At 45.0% G+C, this 17,865-nt stretch overlaps 1 protein-coding gene across 14 annotated transcripts in view; it reads left to right on the top strand.

The window, feature by feature from the left end:
• Positions 1-17,865, top strand: part of LOC112462435 (transcription factor 12) — a 70,768-nt gene that overhangs the window by 46,090 nt on the left and 6,813 nt on the right. For 13 of the 14 annotated variants that reach the window (XM_025028213.1, XM_025028212.1, XM_025028211.1 and 10 more), the window contains exons 2-5: positions 11,049-11,130; positions 13,839-13,975; positions 16,365-16,649; positions 16,942-17,100. In XM_025028213.1, coding sequence (XP_024883981.1) covers positions 11,049-11,130; positions 13,839-13,975; positions 16,365-16,649; positions 16,942-17,100 — 663 coding nt within the window. The remainder of the gene's footprint in view (positions 1-11,048; positions 11,131-13,838; positions 13,976-16,364; positions 16,650-16,941; positions 17,101-17,865) is intronic. The other variant, XM_025028205.1, reaches the window with a different exon arrangement.

The following is a 17,865-nucleotide window of genomic DNA, read 5'->3' as shown; positions in this document are numbered from 1 at the left end:
TTGAAAATATAACGACGATACACGACTTCTTGATAATTGAGCGAGGGAAAGCGAGACGTTATTTGGTCCCGGTAGCGATCGTTGCGACAGGAAGTGTCTCTCTCGAGGTTCAGCCTCGACCTAGCCTCAAGCACCGTCGCTCTCATGTCTAATGTTTGTCTCTCTCTCCACGTGGAGTTGTATTCATGGCGCGTTTCGCTCGCAGAGCTAATTAGTATGTGCCGCAGCGCCGCGTATTAGACGGTGGTCACGGTTGCATACGAAAGACACACACGAAGGGGAAACGTCGCGTCCACCATCGCCACCTGTGAAAGAATATTTCCACGGAATTCCAAGAATCTTCCGTCTCTCGCCTCTTGTCGATATCCGTTTGCTATTTACATTTCCGCTTACGTTTTCGTATTTCTTTTTTACCCGGATATTATTTCGAATAATATAGTCTTATCAAACAAGTTAGCAAAGTTTTATGTTAGATGGAAAGAATTTCGAACAGACCGGGGAATCCGGAATACGCTGGGCGCTGATGAATTAGATTATGTCATGCTATCGATATCCGTTACCGGTGCATAATTGAAAATTCTTTTTTGACGGAGGAGCGACGTATCATCGTGGTCGAGCATCCGGTTAATTTACTGTAAGCGGATACAGCCCGTTATCGCGATTCAATCATAACTCATCCGGCGTGTGTATCTTGTCTCTCTCTCAATTAATGAGAATTAATTGATTACTGCGGTCGTTAATGCTAGCAGGTGTATTTCACTACCAGAGTTACAAATAAATTGGAGCAGCTCTCTCTCTCTCTCTCTCTCTTTCTTTTGCTCGCTTGCTCGCTTGCTCGCTCGCTCGCTCTTTCTCTCAACCGAGAGAGAACACTCCGATACACGTCGTCGTCGGGACAATTATATTAATTAGATCGTGAGATCGTTAAAGTGCTTGCGATACCTTTGTGCGCATCGTAGATACATTCTCCTTATCTGAACGTCGACGTTAAGATTTATGACTGCCGTCGAACCGCGTACGGTGTTTGAATAATTATGGCTTGGGAAATCAGAAGAAGCTAAGTGTTTTCAAGTTGAGAGTTTTAAGATCTTTTAAAAAGGAAATTTCCTTGATACGTGTAAAGAAATTGTTTAATTACGAGTCTTGGGTAAATAATAATTATTCACACTGTAAGAAAATTAATGTAATAACACATAGAGATTATCTATGAAATATTCTAACGGAGTATGTGTTGTTTGTTTGTAGAGTTTCGCTTTTCTCATTTCTCTTTCTTGCAATAGACTTTATGTATACGGTGTAAAAATAATGAAGTTGTGAAAGTTTTCAGTTCTCCCATAAAAAGAAACGATGATATTCTTCCGGTTCGGCTATATCCCTTTTAGCAAATATTTCGATAACTTTAGATTTTAAGTCCTTTGTCCCACACAGCCTGTTTACAATACTAATTGAAGCCATTAGCGGTTGAAAGAAAATAAAACTTGGAGGAATAAAGCATGGGAGAACAAACGCAAGCGTGAAATTCGTAGAGAAGTTAAATACCGGATAATTCCGAATGTCGACGCGTTTGTAGGAAGGTACGAAGGATTCGGTTTGAAGGACGACGCTGGCAGCCTCTCAAGACTGGTTTCCGCAGTTAACGTTGGGCTTTCGCAGATTTCCGTCCTGATAACTGTAATCGTAAAGCGAGCCATTACGGTAATCTTGGCCTCGTTCATGCGGATTTGCTTCTCGCCGCCGCGCGCCGCGCCGTTTCGATGAGCTTAAATTCTCGTTCATGCTTCCTACACTTTACGGTGTAAGAATTAACGACGATTCGACAAAATTTTTTTTTGCTCTTTGAACTTTTGCCTGTAAATTTTTTACAGCGTTGTTTAATGAGTAAACCATGATATGAAGGGAAGATGCTTATACAATTAGTAACCTTGAAGATATTTCCATATTCGGAAAAACATGGAAAAGCATTTTGTCATCTAGTTAACGTGCCGAAGTAACAATTGTAATTACGAAACGCTTCTAGCGGCAGAGTTGTCGGTCATGAAAAAGCGTTAATTATCACATAATTGGACTATACGCTCCTTTTTTCTCTATTATTTTTCTTCTCTCTTAAGAGTGACATGAAATGATTTTCCAAGCTCGCATTCTCTGCGGCTTTGTGTACAGGACAAAATTACTACATTATTAAAGCCATAATTTCCGATATCTACTTGAAATGCAGTCATATCTGGAATGAGTCTGGGCATATAATGGAGTTAGCGCGCTTCTCCGCTGAGTATTTAATACATGTAAAACAATGTAATAATGACATAGTTGTACGCGTCCTGTTTCGAGTTTGACATTACTACGTTATTCGCGGTCACATGGAGGAATGCGAGCTGATCTCAAGCGCTGCGATTCTCAACGTCCGCGTCCGAGCAACATCTCTGTTGAATGGCCGCGCGGATATAGGCGATCGTTCGGTATTCTCTACACGGTAAAACGCGGGAGAGGAGGGTTCTTCGTTTCTGTCGACATATCCTATCGACCGACGGAACTGCGTGCCGCTTGTAATTCTGCGCAACGTCGTCTTTTATGCGAGGACTTAAATCACATTCTCGAGAAGTGACTCGGTTCCTCTCTCTCTCTCTCGCTCTTTCTCTTTCTCTTCCGCGGTGGTAGTGCGGTGACACGCACGCGTTCGATGTATTATATTCTCTATTGGGTGATACTGAGAGAAGCAAGCGGAGCTCGTGATCGCTGCGCCGAGAGAGGCCGATTCCGCGGATTTGATCCTTTTGCGGCGGTCTGACTTTACATGGGCTCAAGTCGCATTCTCGTCGAGTGAGTCGACGTAGTATAGCAGTCGAGAAAGAAAACTCAGCTCGCTCGCCTGCTCTCATTGTTCCTCGCCAACTATTGTTTCTACGTCGGCGGGCGACGAGTTCTTCTAGCGCGTCTTTGTTCCTTAAATTTGTAACAGAACTGTCGCCTGTTGCTATCGAGTTCTGCTATTAATAATAGGAACAGTTACGTTACCTACGATGGTTTAGTAGTATTTTGTCCTTGAATGATCAAACTCAAGAAAGATGGATCTGAAGATGCTTCGTGAAACTTCAGATTTTTATAATGTAAATTTTTGAGCGTGGTAAAATGTTTTTGCGAAAAATATGCAATAAATTTCTTCGCTCTTGGCGAATGACGAGTCTTTTTGGAATTTGATCATATTCGATCATGGTATATCGATCTCGGAGTGACCAAGTTTTGTAGTGACACAATTATTAATTGGCACAAGGTACACAAGTGATAGAGACGACGGTGGGCAAAGCGAGAAAACGCGTCTCGCTAATGCAAACATAGATAGCGTTTGCTCGTTAAAAAATTATCACGTAGCGTCGCGCGTATCAACCGGCTAATTGTTGATTATGCAGCCGTTTATCTTAGCTCTCACTCGGTGTGTACGCGCGTCGACGATACGCCTAATAAATAATGTAAACCGCCGCGGATCTCTGGTCTCTTTTCACGTGGTGCTGCCTGGCGGTGGTGGCATCCATACGGAATTACATATGCACACCTGCCCTGTGTGTTATACGTTGTAAACCGACGGCGATCGGCGACGGTGTTGGTAACGCTTGCGGAGACGGGTCCGCCTCGCCGTGTAAATTGCCTTAAGCCTCTTACGTCAGGTTTCCACGGGTGGGTACTACTGATAATTAACAATTAGTGGGCACCAATTAGAACGAGGACCGTCCGGCCGATCAGTTACGCGTCCGCGATGATCGTCGCCCTGTTCTCAGGAGATTTATATCTTTGCATGGAGCTCGTATCATTTGAAATCGTATTAAAGGAAAATTCGGATACAAGAATTTCTATTTTCAGAAAGTTCCGGGCAATCTTAACTTTAGCGATAATTTTTTTATTTATTTAGGATTAGTTTTAGTTTTAGAGTTTTATTTCAATATAAATTTCATAAGGGAGCGATATCTTGTTTCTTTTTCAAGTTACTTTGCCGATCTATCTTTTAGTTTCGTCATTTTTCTAAGATCTTTGTGACCTTCGTGCAAAAAGATAAACTTGTTTTTCTCATAAATACTTTGTTGTTGCAGCAGTTCGCGGCGTAAAAGCAACGGAGTCGCTTCTTAATTCAGGTTATTTCTCTTCGATGAAACATCTCGATCACATTTTCTCTGTTTGCACAATTGGCTGGCCCGACTCGATGACAACGCATATCATTTCCTCTCCGCGATTAATCCGAAAAACGACGTTGTATCTAAATGAAGTCGCTTTGTCTCGGAGATATTCGGGACAGCTCAGCGAAAATTACACGCGACTGCGCGTTTAGTCATCCGACGATTATGGCGTGCCGAAGCGGTGGTAGCGCATAAAAATATCCTCTCACAAAAACCATGGCCTCTACGGTCCTCCAATGTAACCGCGTGACCAGAAGACGTCAACTTTTGACGTATTCTGCAAATAAATTGTTGCAGAAGTTTTCAAGAATAACATGCAATCTCGCAATTTATGGGACACGATCGCGCATCCGTGAAATATAAGAGAATATTTTTACATGAAATATACAACAAAACTATAGCCAATAAGGCGAATTTTAATTGTCGCTAAATCGACTTTTTATCGTCTCTCTTCGACTAGATAAATGCGAAGTCTTTTTAATACCGCGGCGTCAGCACAACACCCGATCGGGTGACGGATGAAATAACGTCTGCTAAACAAATCTCAAATATTGCCGTGACCGTGCTTCGCCCAAGTTCTCGTCTCTCCCGGGTCGTTCCCTCGGTGGTTGCGATATCTTGATGCTCGCAATGATACGATAAGTGCGATTCTGTGAAATTGAAGCTCTCAATAGGTTCTCGCATGAGGATGATTTGATATAACATCATTTAAGATCAGTATTTCTTAGTGCCCCGAAATTGTTATTTAAATTAATATAATTTTTCCTTATTAGACAAATCATGGCTAAAGTAAAATAATATTAAGAAAATAGAGGTAATGCTAATTTTCGTGTTTGAGTAACGGAAAGTTAATAGTAGGTATATAATCCTTATATATTAGGGGAAAGCCTTGTGTATAATACATATTTAGGATAGTACAACTTAGGATATTTAGAACTTTTGTGAGATATTTTTTCACATAGAAATGAATATGAATGTTTCTTTATTGCTGTGACGTAACCAAAGGTATTGCATAATTCAGCATGTGTTTAATACAGTTTCGCCTTCGGAGAGATTATACAAGGTATAACGTCTTCGTGACAAGTGCAAGTGTTCGTTCGGAAAGAAGACGTTCCAATTCCTGGCAGCCGTTCGAAATGGCGCAACCGGAAGTCGTCCTGTGTCGCGTACATGCCTATTCCATCTACGGGTATTTCCTTTACGGCCGCCCGCTTCTCCGCCATGGGAACCCATCGCGATCCCGTAGCACATGGGGGAGACTAAGAGGCATAATTTAAGGAAAGAAGAGACAGTCATTACCATATCGTGCTAAACAGCTTTTATCGAGCCACGAAGTTCCCACATTTCTCTCCGCCGTCTTATGAGCGCCCCTATGTCGTTGCGAATTAAGATTTTGCACGAGCACCCAGCATGCCAACAGCGCAAGAAGTTAGGGTGGCAACACAATGTCATTAACCGTGTAAACGCCGAACGAAATAGAAACATACTCCTTACGAATAATTTTTTAAATTGCAGAATTGAATAGCGAACGTCGAAGATAAGTTTGCGATTAATCTTGAAAATTGATAAAGAAACAAGAGAAATATTTTATTATCTTATTTCCTCGCGAATAATTCATCAGATAATTTTGCAGCGAACGAAACGGCTTGTGGTATATCGGTTAATTAAGCGATACGAAAAGTAAGAAATGGAAGTGCGGGGCGAATATTCAGAATGAGTAAATCTTCTTGGCCGGGGGCATACTATCGATTTGCTCGACGGACGCACCTCTTATCGCACGACTGGACAAATTTCGCTTCGAGTTGTCTGAATTATTCTCTATTGCTGATATCGCCGGCTGTACTTCTGCGTGACGCCGGCAATTTGTGAGGGGGGATTACCAACACGTGCGACGCGGCTCGCCGGCCTCCGTACGTACGCTCGCGTGCGTACACGCGTGTATGGAGGCCGGCGTGAGGCTGTTGACTGAAATTATCTTGCCGTCATCTACGACACACGGGGCCCATTAACTGGCAAGACCGTTGCATCTTTTCTTTTTTTTTTCTCTTACAAACGTTCCGCCATTAACCCATTATGCCGACAAAGGGGAAAAAGTGGCGTATAGCGTGGCGAATAAACGACTCCGCAGCCGATAAGGCTTATCGATTCGCCAATTATGCGTGGATTTATTATCGAGGCGTCTGCTTGGGCGTAAAATAATAAATCTGGTTTCTGTGCATCGAAAATTAGTAGCCACATCGAATCGAATCGATTTCCACGTTGTTCTCATGACGTCCTCTACGAGGTGAGAGATCGTCCGACGATAGAAGACGTCTTCGTGGGAATTTCCAAGGTCCAGCAAAAAAGGAAAAAATTCATTATTTCGACGAGACACCTGGTTTCGTCTACTCGCTTCTCGACAGGCAAACGTCTCGACGTAAATTAATAAGGGGATAATCGGCGATCCATTATCTCGTTAATACTGACCCTCCGCCTTTTACATCCCCCTATCCTCCTCTTCCTTTCTCTTCCTCCTCCCCTCTCTCTCTCTCTCTCTCTCTCTTTATCGTCTCGTCTAATTACCCTTCAGTTCATTTCCGCCCACGTGTATACTTAATAACGATCATAGGAAAGAGCGAGTGTAAAGAAAAAGTAATCGTGGCTGTCAGTTTCAGAATTTTTAGCGCATTTGCTCGAACTGTTGTGTTTTGATTAGCGAAATTATTCTTAATTATTATTACTTTATCTTTTTATGAATTACCATTATTATAATAATATTTCTAGTTTTTATTTTGCGACGTATAACATTCTTTTTCTCATAGTTACGAAGTGACATTGATTAGTGTAGGGTTAAATCAAGCGAGGCGAGTTGTGAATCACGACTATGGATGTAAAATTTCCGGAGTATATGTGGGGGATGAACGACGACGACGACGACGACGACACGGTTGATCGAGAACGTGAGGTGGCCATCACGTGCTCAATTTTCCGAAGGTTTCATAACATCCGTCTCGCAAGGAGGGTGCGCGTGCCTGCACCCTTCTGTCCTATTTCAGATCCTCGAAGGCTAATTTCCCTGACAGAGACATTTTCGTTCGGTCGGTTCAGAGTCCGAGTCTCTCTCGCGTCGCCGGTCACCGCCGTCTTCTCCGTCTCACCCTCCCGATAGATCGTAAGACCCATCGAGGAGAGGAGGGTAGGAAGGGAGAACTAAATCAATGTAGGACATTTATATTGGTTGGAAATCGCTGACTCTCCATGGACCGACCGCCGTGGACATCCGACCGGGGACATATTAAGATTTCTGATCCGCCGCGCCGCGACCACGGCGACATTTTTATCATTGCGTGTCCTTTCCTTTCCTGCCGCGAGGAGGAAATAAAACGTGAATTATTGTCCACGCGGTGTCTCTCGCGCCGTGTCCGCGCACGTGGTCCAGCCCCGGGTCTCCACGGGGCCCGGGTTAAAGTGGCCGTTATGGTTTTCGGTGAATAATTTAATGGCCCGTTTAGTGATGTCGGCTCGTGAATATCGTACGACGTCTCGCGCGCGATACGCTTAGCAAACATTTTTCCCCGCTCGGCCGAATTTCGCGTTGATCCACGGCTAACGAGAAAATCCGAGTAAATCCTTAGCGATTGAACGCTAATCTGTGTAAATGGAACGATAAGTGAGGCTGTTTCCTCTCCTCATTAAAATACATTGAATAATGTAAATTTTTTATTAAACAAACGTGTTATTTCCATCGTGCGCTTTGTTCAGAGTTTATCGATTAATTTTTGAACGCTATTTAAATTCGTTGATTTTTTATTGTGATTTTATTTGTTACAAAGTACAACCATGAAGAATAAGAGAAAAAACGAAGGTCGAAAAAGAGGAGAAAGGCATGATGTATCAAATGGACTGTGAAAGTTTTATATTTGACCGCGGGTGTCAAACCAATTCATTTAAGTTAATGGGAAATTCGTGCAGCGCAGCTTATCATCCAATTAATACCAGTTTCGACTTCCCTTCCCCGGTTGAAGAAATGTTCTTATTTGTAAGGCCGTTATCGACCGGTTTCGCTGATAAAACTCGATACTTTTATCGGGCCCCGATTACTCCTCTATCTCTCCCAGATACTCCGATGCCAGCGTTGCACGCTCTCGAAAACGATTTCATTTGCCATGCGTATGTCAGCGATAGCGTTCGTTCCTCTTTCTCTATCACTGTTCCATTTTGTACCATATTAATGCAAGGGAGAAGGGAGAGACGGAGGAGCGTATACGACTGTTTTCCGTTCGCGATCGAGATGTGTCCGTTAAGATTACGGATTGGCCGCCAACGCATCTTCATTCTCGGACTCCTCGGAGTCGATCAGCAGACTCTCCCGGTTGAATGCGCTATAAAGAACGGAAACGCGCGCTTTTCTCTTCGTAGAACGCGCTTACGCGCGTTTACGAGTCGCTCGCGACAGACGGGCTTATCGCGCGAGCCATGCGGCAGCACAGCTCGGAGATATCACGAGGAGGAGATGCCTCCGCGTCGCTTCTTTCACGGAACCGCGCGCGTCCGTACGAGCGCCACGACACGATTGGGTCGCGCGTCGCTCCCACCTCGGCCGCGCGGTTCTCGATCGACGCTGGTGAACGCGCGATACCGCAGCCGACAGTCGCGCGTAGTCGCCCGCGTTGCTCGGTATTGTTTCACGTTGAGTCGAGTCGAGTCAAGTCAACTCAACTCGAGTCTCGCTCTCCCCCTTGCCAGTCCGGATTCGCACGCGATTATCGATCTATCGTGAGAGTCTCCGGGCGGCATTCTGCGCGTAAAACGTAGTTGCGAAGTTCCGACGTCGGCAAAGTTGTACGATTCTTTCATGGCCCGGAGAAGGCGTTAAATTTCGGCCTGGCGCCCCATAGTCCTCGCGTTAGCGGCCGAAGTTTATTCCTACCACCGCCCTCACTCCGCGCGAAGCGAGCGCGCGGCACTTTTCGACGTGTCGGAAAAGCAGGACGAGAGAGAGAGAGAGAGAGAGAGAGAGAGAGAGAGAAAGAGAGAAAGACGGGTAGAGCGGAACGGGAGGGTGGAAGAGGACCGGCATCGTGCGCGAAAGTTTTCGGCGCGGTGCAGGCGAGTAAAGTAGCAGTGCCGTGGAATATTTTAACATATATCACGACGAGAGAGAAAGAGAAAACGAGAAGGAAAGAGAGAGAAAGAGAAGAGAAATTGGGACGAGGGGTTGTAGCGCGCGATAGCTGTCTTCCTCTCGTTCCTCTCTACTTGGCCGGCTACTCTTCTTCCGCTTCGTCTTCCTCTCGTTCGCGCGGCAACTCCTCTGGAGCTCGTCGCCGGATCAACGTGCCTTCGTGGTGGTGCGATGTGCCGCCCTTGTATGACGTGACCCGCGCGCGAGGACGAAGTCCGTGCGTCGTCGAATCAGCGCGCACACGTTCCCGCCGCCAGCATGTTTGTCTGCCACACGGACTACGGCAGCTATAAAATGGTAAATTTACCGAAAAATGCGGACTACGCGAAGTCCCTCGATTGTATCCGTAATCCTTACTACCGGAACGATCGATAGATCGATCCCGTTCCTGTCGCGTGCACCCTCAGTGCATCATCTTTCTACATTGCCTTTTTTCCACATCGAAGCCTTCGTATCTACCTCGATTTAAGAAAAGGGAGAAGGAAATGAAAGAGAAGCGCCAACCTATAAATCTATAACTTGGAGCTGAGAGCACGAATGTTCTGTATGTAAACTCGCGACCGCATAACCCGTCTCCGGTCCGCGATTTCTTTCAGAGGAAACTTTTTCCGATCTATTTGGTCACTTGGAGAGACGTCCCGACGTCCATAATGGATGAGTAATTAAGTTATATTGAGTAACGCCGTTTGCTTCATTCTTTATTTAATTTAAATGATTGGAGCACAATACCGGGATTAGACAATCGAAGACTCTTTATCGCGCACGAAACTGCTTCCGCGCTATCATCGCTGTCTTACGTCACGTTCGACGTACAGCTCTATATTAACGAGCATCCAATCCCAACAAGCTCCTAATAATTAATTTATCGTCTTACTCCCTGGCCTTCGTCGCGTTCTAAAAATTGGAGCACTGTATATCTAACGAGCAAATCTTAATCTCGCTGATACGAGTTGACGCGTTATACGTTATATCGTCACTAGCATCTTCGACAAGTTTCAGGTTCGACGCTCTTTCTCGCGAGGAATAAAATCATCGCGCGTTGCCAGGGCACGACGAACATCGTTAAATCAAACCTCCTGCTCGTCCCTATGAAGATTGACAGCGTTAATTGGATCGAGGAGGACGACCTAATCTTAGATTTTTATTGATGTACGCGTTGCGCAAGGATAACCGTGCGCATGTGTATGCGTGTAGCCGTTTAATGACTCCATCATAGCGATTTTCTCTAGAAGCGTGCACGCGCGCGCGCACGTTCCTCTCGCGCGTCTACGTCGCTGAATTAATGACCGTTCTCGCTACGAGCCACGACGTTGGTCGGTGTCGTAATAGTCGACCGGGGGTCTATCGTAAGATCGATGGAGAGACGCGCTATAATACAATGCACAAAGGTGTCGCAAGAAACGAAGATGCATGACCGCCGCTGGTGTCTGCCCAATAGTCGACGGTGAAGTCCGCGTGTCGTCTCAATTACAGCGCAATTTTTCTCATTACACCAGAAATGCTGAAACGTCGATGCTGAAGTCGACGAAAAGTTTCGCGGCTCGCAGAACAGCGCGACGAGAAAATTATACGCGCGGCGTTTCCGTTTTGTTGCAGCGCGTCGACTCCGCGAATCGCTCGCTCGAACGAATCGTAGGATTTCTTCCGTTTTCTAAGCTTACATATACGCGGCTTGATCAACGAATTTTTATAATAATGAATATTTGCTTTTGCTGTTGCAGTATGGCTCGGATGAATTCGGGCAGGACTCGCCGAGATACACGTCGCCGAAGAATGCCCTTTACGCGGATTCCTATTACATTGGTAAGTGAAAACAAGAGATACATTAATATAAAAAATAAGAAAGATAAAGATACTATACTTCAGTTTTAGTAGCTTCGATAAGAAAAAACGGATTTTTGTCAAGTGAATCATTGCATCCTTGAGATCTCTGGGCAAGCAGACATGATAGATAAAGAACGAAAATAGAGCACATAGTAACAGACTCGTTATAGATTACTAATTTTATGAAAGTAGTTATGAAATAGATTATTGACTTATATCTGTTAATAATCGATATCAGCGGATGTGAATGTAATTAAACGAGATAATGCGAATCTCCGAGGGGGAGGGGGGAGGTTCGATAGATCGATCGTTATCTGCAAATCAGCAGCCATCGGCATGGAGGCGCGCGCGTACGTATACGTACGTATATATCATTTGGAAATCGCATAACGATCCGAATGGACGATAAAAGGGATTTTACGAGCGCACTAATATTCAACTGTTTAACGTTCGCTCGTAAAATTTGCCGCTCTGCCTGTCGCGCGTAAAAACAATAACAATCTCGTTATTTGTTCAAGCGGCGCGGCGGGGGCGTCGAAGTTCGTCGCTGGATTTCGCGGATATATCCGGCGCGCCGTCGAAAAAAAAAATCCACGGGGAAACTTCGTCGACGAGATATTGCCAATAAAAGCAATTCTCCGCCGCCTGCTTCGGCACCGGCCACTGCGAATCGCGCTTATACTACTTTGTTGTCGTAACGAACGTTTATCGAAGCGCCACGGCGCATCTTAGTCTCGCTATTTTAATAATTTTTCGCCGCTCACGGAAAGTCGCTTTGATGTGACTCACTCCCTTACGCGATACTACCTGTAATATCGATTCGTTACGCTAAGATTGAATTACGCGCAGAATTCGCTTTAATAATTACTGTGTCGCGCAAATTGCTCTATTAGTCGGAGCTGTAACTTATTTTTATAGAGCTATAATTGCGGTTTACGGTTTATTTCGTAGATTATAACGGATCTTTGAAAAATTATCGTTATCTCGCAAGACAGGTGTACTTGTACACCGTCACGCTCTATACTCCACGGATATTCGTCGCAGCTCCTCAGACTCATTCAGAAAATCGTAGGAAACTGTATATACCAAACTTAACATCTTAAGTAAAAATAACACAGCATTTTTTTTTATTAAATCTTGAATTATGCACGGAGAGAATTTTTTGTTATATTTTATCCTTAAATTCACTACAAACTTGGGACAACTTGACAACCAAGGAATTTTTAAAATATACAAGACATTTTACAAACAACGTGATAAAAATTACCATGCAGATTGGTAAATTTTGAAAAATTATTGAAATTTCTCCTAGATATATTTTAGTAAAATTAATCAAATATATTTTATATTTTAATGAAATAGATATTAATATTTCTTATTATGGTGGATATTAATCAGAATAACTCACATAAAATTCTTAGTAGTACATGTGTTGTCCCACAACTACCATGATTTCAGGGTAAATTTTAAGAGAAAATTCTTTCCGTGTGTGTAAAAGGATTTTGAGCGTGTTGTAAAAAGGCTATATTGGTGAAACATATGATCCGTAGAATTCCGCGTGCTTAAATATGCAAATATTTTAGACGATCTGCACAATGATAGATCTATGAAATCGGCGAAGTTTTCACCGCAGGACTCGTTATTATGGATCAGATGAGAAAAGTAGCAGTTTAAGTACGCTTTCGAAATACGTGTCGGCGCTCGTGGCACCCGGTAGCTGACCGGAATGGCTTATAAATGGGAGGCCAACGACGAGGGGGCGAAAAAGTTTTATCAGACATCGAACACCGGTAGTTGGTAGGAACGCCCGAGTAGTTTGGCTTAGTTTCCGTTTTCTCGTCGAGGAGCGCCCGGTACGGGAATTATATCAAGCAAAAGTATCAAGAAATACGTTCCCGAAGCTTATTGCTGTTGTTTTCAACTGAAATAATGGTCCGCGCTGGGTACCGCGTCTATTGGCCCTTATACCGGGGGTGTGTGTATGTGTGCGCGCGCGCGACTTCACCGCAAACGACGCCCGGGACCGAGTGAGACGTTAGAAAGCGCGAAATTTCGACTTGGCGAAAGTCCAGGGAAGTTGTATCATACTCGCGGATACTCATTTCTCGAAATAATTACTGCGGAAGGAATGACATCGCCGCTTGATTAGGAAGTTTGGCGCGGCGCGTGTCCGAAGCGGAACGCCGCGTTAATCGACCGAAATTGTACAAACACTATGAAGCGGAGTGCAAAAGGCGTCTCTGACGAGTGGGGAAATTCGATTAAACGCCACGAGGATGCATTTTAACTCGATTTGGACGCTCATTATCCGGGCACGTGCGTGACATTCTCCGCTCGCTGAACGCCACGTGCTCTATTATTTATTATTTCCCGCTCCAATGAGGTAGAAAGTGCCCGGATACATGTACGAGGGTTCTATCGGTATTTTACACGTCAATAATATATACTTAAATTTTTACGAATATGACGAGCGATGCTGTATCAAAAGGCAGAAACGTTCGGAACGTCTTCAATAACATCGCAAAAGTCCCCATCATTGCACCTCTATTATTGAGACGTTCTCTCTCTCTTAAATCTCCCTTTTTTGAATGTGGATGATCTGAGAATCGATTATTTAGATCTCGGATATTCGAATAATGATAGAATGACACACGATTGATCGAAACCGCGCCTCTCTCTTGTTGCAGATGGTAATACTACAGGAACCGGTCCCGGTGACCCATGGACGGGTAGCGGCGGTGGTGTCCAACCCCCATACAGTGGATACGCAGCCTCTCACCTGGCGCAGCCAGCCTATCCCATGCACCTACCCCACGACCCCATGGTAAGTGATTTCTCCTATACCTCACTCTCTTCCTTTCTCTCGTTTCTATCCCGACTATCCCCATGCCGCGGCCGAACCCGAAGAAACGATCAATCACGCGTGACTCGGCTGCTGGTTCCTACGGTGCCGCCGTCGCGAAAACGACGTCTCTGGAACTTGATAATAGACACGACGATATTCCTTCTCCCGTATTCTCTGTCGTAGAACACGTGAGTTCGACGAGGAAGTCGACAGATTAAAACCTAAGGGCGAGCGACCTAATCTCTGTGCCACGGAAGATCGATGTGCCTCCCGAGTGGCGTTGGGGCCTCTTTTTCCCGAAAGTCACGAGGTTCAACGAAACCTCGAGTGCGTAATCGACGTATAAAAATTGAATTCGACGACGAAAGATCGATTTTTCGAACCGGAGAACTGACACGCGGTAATTTCAACGCGATCAGTCGCGATCGCTGAATTTAGCTCGGCCGGAAATTCCGCTAATTCGCGAACTTTTATCCCGTTTTAGCCGACGTCGCTGTACGTCGAAGCGGACGGACGGCTGTTCGAAATGCACTCTTCTCGGACGAGATTCCGGGAGAGATGCGAGATTCTTGACGTTCTCGATCGAGAACATCCACAAATACGCGAACTTTTCGGAGATTTATCGTATCATTTTGATGGCTTTCCGCGGAACGTGATAAATTCCGATCGCGCTATATAATGCCGTCGCTAAATCTCACCGGCGGACGGTCTCGGCGATTCGCGAATTCGCGCGAAGTGCCAGGTCGTCTCGAGGACGAGCCGCGCGTCGCTCCTCGGTCGGCCATTACTCTCCGGCCAACCGGCGTCGGCTCTAATCCTCATCGTCAACCGTGATCCGACGGGCCAGCTGGTGGTCTCTTCTGACTGTCTTATTTCGGACCACCCGGTTGATTGTCGCGTGCGCGCGAGGAGAGGGGCGTTCCTCTCTTCATCGCCTCGCCATGGTTGAGAGACACTGTTGACAGTGCTCCACGTACCCGGAGTAACGTCAAATGACTCACTGGCGTCTATATATAGCCCCGACCCTCCCGCTACTCCGTGTTTCTAGTCAAGTGCAGCCTTCGTTTGATTTACGCCGTTCATGGTTACCACGAAATCCTCCTCTTCGTGGCACCTCGTACCCGGCAGCCTCTCTCTCTTTGAGACAACGAGAGGAGGCTTCTGCTACCGGCGTATGACGTCACGATGTCTTCGGGAATCGCCGATAAATGGCGAAATCACCGACGTTATTTTTATTTTCATTAAAACATCATCATCATCATATGTACAATAGAGCGCCGTAAACTTCCGGCGCTCTCGGATCATAAAGCCCGACTTTTAATGACTGTAAGACAAACCATTTTATTGTCGTTTGCGTAGCTACAGCGAGGCCTATTGGCCTACGTGATATGACAAGAAACGTCGTAAAGATGTTGTACGATTTAGGGCGAACGCGCCCAAGAAGGATGGAGTCAAGCGTCAGCGAGGTAAGATTTCTTTCGGTTACCAAAGATTTAACATTTACGATCTTCCAGTTTAATGACCCATCTTCCGAGAACGCGCGTTCATCGAAGAAAAGATGCTGTCTCTAAGTTTTTCTTATCTATCCGTCGAGATCCGACGGTTTCGTCGTCGATATTCGTCGCTACGCTTCTTCGTAAAAGCGTCGATTAGACGACTGTTTTACGCGCGGCGTGTACGTCTTCCGTAGGCGTCCCCAGCTACTTTAATTTGTTGATAAATACACTACGCTCCATAGAGCGACGGCACTGGCTTAAAATTAGACTTTTACGAGCGGTTTCAGTAGGTGCGAGAGAGCGCTATCCCACGCTCGGCGTATCCGATATCAAAGCTGGTCGAGGCGATCCATTATGACCAGAAAGATGCGCTTGAGGCAATCGTACAGATCGCCGAGCGGCTCCTGGAAATTACTCGGGATTCTTGTAACGGGGACCTTTATCGTTTGTAGCTACACGGGATAAATCAGTCCAACGTTTCGCGCACGCATGCACGAAGACATGCATTCAGAGAAGACATCCCTTCTGAAATCCTGCGGAATCCCTGAACATCCTGAAGTCTCTCTCTTGAAGTCCCTTCTGCGACGAAGATAAAGAAAATCTACGAAGATAAAGCTTGAGATGCGTAGACTTGTTGCATCGAATAAACCACGACGACACGTTGATGTTGTTATCTTCCTGTTTCATATATCGAACGACGCTCCTGCAAATCCTAGAATTCCTCCTACGACAGAGAACCTAGAGATTCCAACATACTGACGCAAGTTCGATAATTAACGTTGAAGACGCGATCGCGTATTCCCACGACTTCGCCCCGAGACGGGGTTACCACAAGAACCGAGCGTCGAACCATTTGCGCTTGGCGGTTTCAGGCATACTCGGCGATGTCGCCGAACGGTGAATCTGCAGCGCCGATCCTGGGCTCGGCGGTGACCAGTGCGGCTTCCCTGCCGCCAATGTCGACATTCCGGGGTAGTGCCGCGGTCGCGGCGAACAGCGGCACAGGGGCGCCGTCGCCGGCATCATTGCAATATAGCCATAGTCCTGGTGCACCGACGACCGCGCCTTCCGCGCCCAACACTGCGCCCACGACGAACCAGCAATCCACCACGGAGGACACCCTCGGCAAGACCCTCGCATCCGTCGTGAGCACCCGAGTATGTTCTCGGTCGTCAAGTCATCAAATTTTTTTACGCTTACAGAGTAAAAAAATATTTAACAGAGACAAAACGTTATAAAATAATTTATATTATTCGTTAGAGATGAAACGAATAGTTGGATGATCTGAACAATTTATGTAACACTTAGAGACATTTTCGAAATCTAATGTAATATTTATAGCGACGTTCAGATACATTTTATTTTATGACGTTACTTCGCGGATGATTCGGACGATCGTACTTCGTAATGTTATGTCACAACGTGTCGTTATCGCGATGTTTTTCACAGATTTATCCCACGGACCAATCAGTATCCAGTTATAGCAGTAATCCATCTACGCCCGTCAGTTCGCCACCACCTTTAACCGGCTCGGCACCAGGTTGGGCACCTGGAGCCGCGCCAGTATCTCCGCATTTTACGGCGGACCCCAATCGTGGTATTCACATGGTATGTATCGAGGTATCTTGTATTTGTTACCATTACTAATTACGACCATCTCACGGCCACCGCACAAGCCACGGAATCTTTTCAACGTTGTCCATTCTCAAATTATTTTACCAATTTACCGGTACAGTTATTTTGCTGATTCTCAATCCTTGCAATATATGGAAGTCTATCGAGGTATAATCGATCGAACATCGTTGAAAGATTTTTTGGACGTGCGTATAATTTTGGCCGCTTCAGAAACACGCACGGGACAATTTTTCACTTTTATAAGCGCTGGTCACCGTTTTTCCGTCGTTATTTCGTCACACGTACGCTGATGCGACACGTCAACAGCATTATCAATTATCACGCGCGCAGTTCTTAGAGTGTATGAAGTTAGCCCCCCTTTTTTTGAAATTCATATTTTTGAAAGTTGTTCCAGGTTGTTCTGACTTTGTACTACATTGTTCCAAAACGATATTCCTTAATTCTCAACAGTTTTTTAATAAAATAAAAAAAACAATTTTTTTGGCTGGCCCCCCTTTTTTCAAAAATTGAAATTTTTTTTATCACTACAGATTGTTCTAGTTGTTCCAAACATTGTTCCAAAGTATTAGTTCGATTGGTTAAAAACTTCAAGAGTTATTGAAAAAAGAAAAATTTTAAAAATAACAGTTTTAGGCTATTTATTCGTAAACAAAATGACTTACAAAACTGTCGATCTAGAACATATTTCTAACCGCGTAGAACAACTCAGAACAAAATTTTTAAGACTAGAACAAGAAC

This window comes from Temnothorax curvispinosus, unplaced genomic scaffold (genome assembly GCF_003070985.1).
Source record: "Temnothorax curvispinosus isolate PA1 unplaced genomic scaffold, ASM307098v1 QBEX01012432.1, whole genome shotgun sequence".
NCBI lineage: Eukaryota > Metazoa > Arthropoda > Insecta > Hymenoptera > Formicidae > Temnothorax > Temnothorax curvispinosus.
This window is presented reverse-complemented; position numbering and strand designations above follow the sequence as displayed.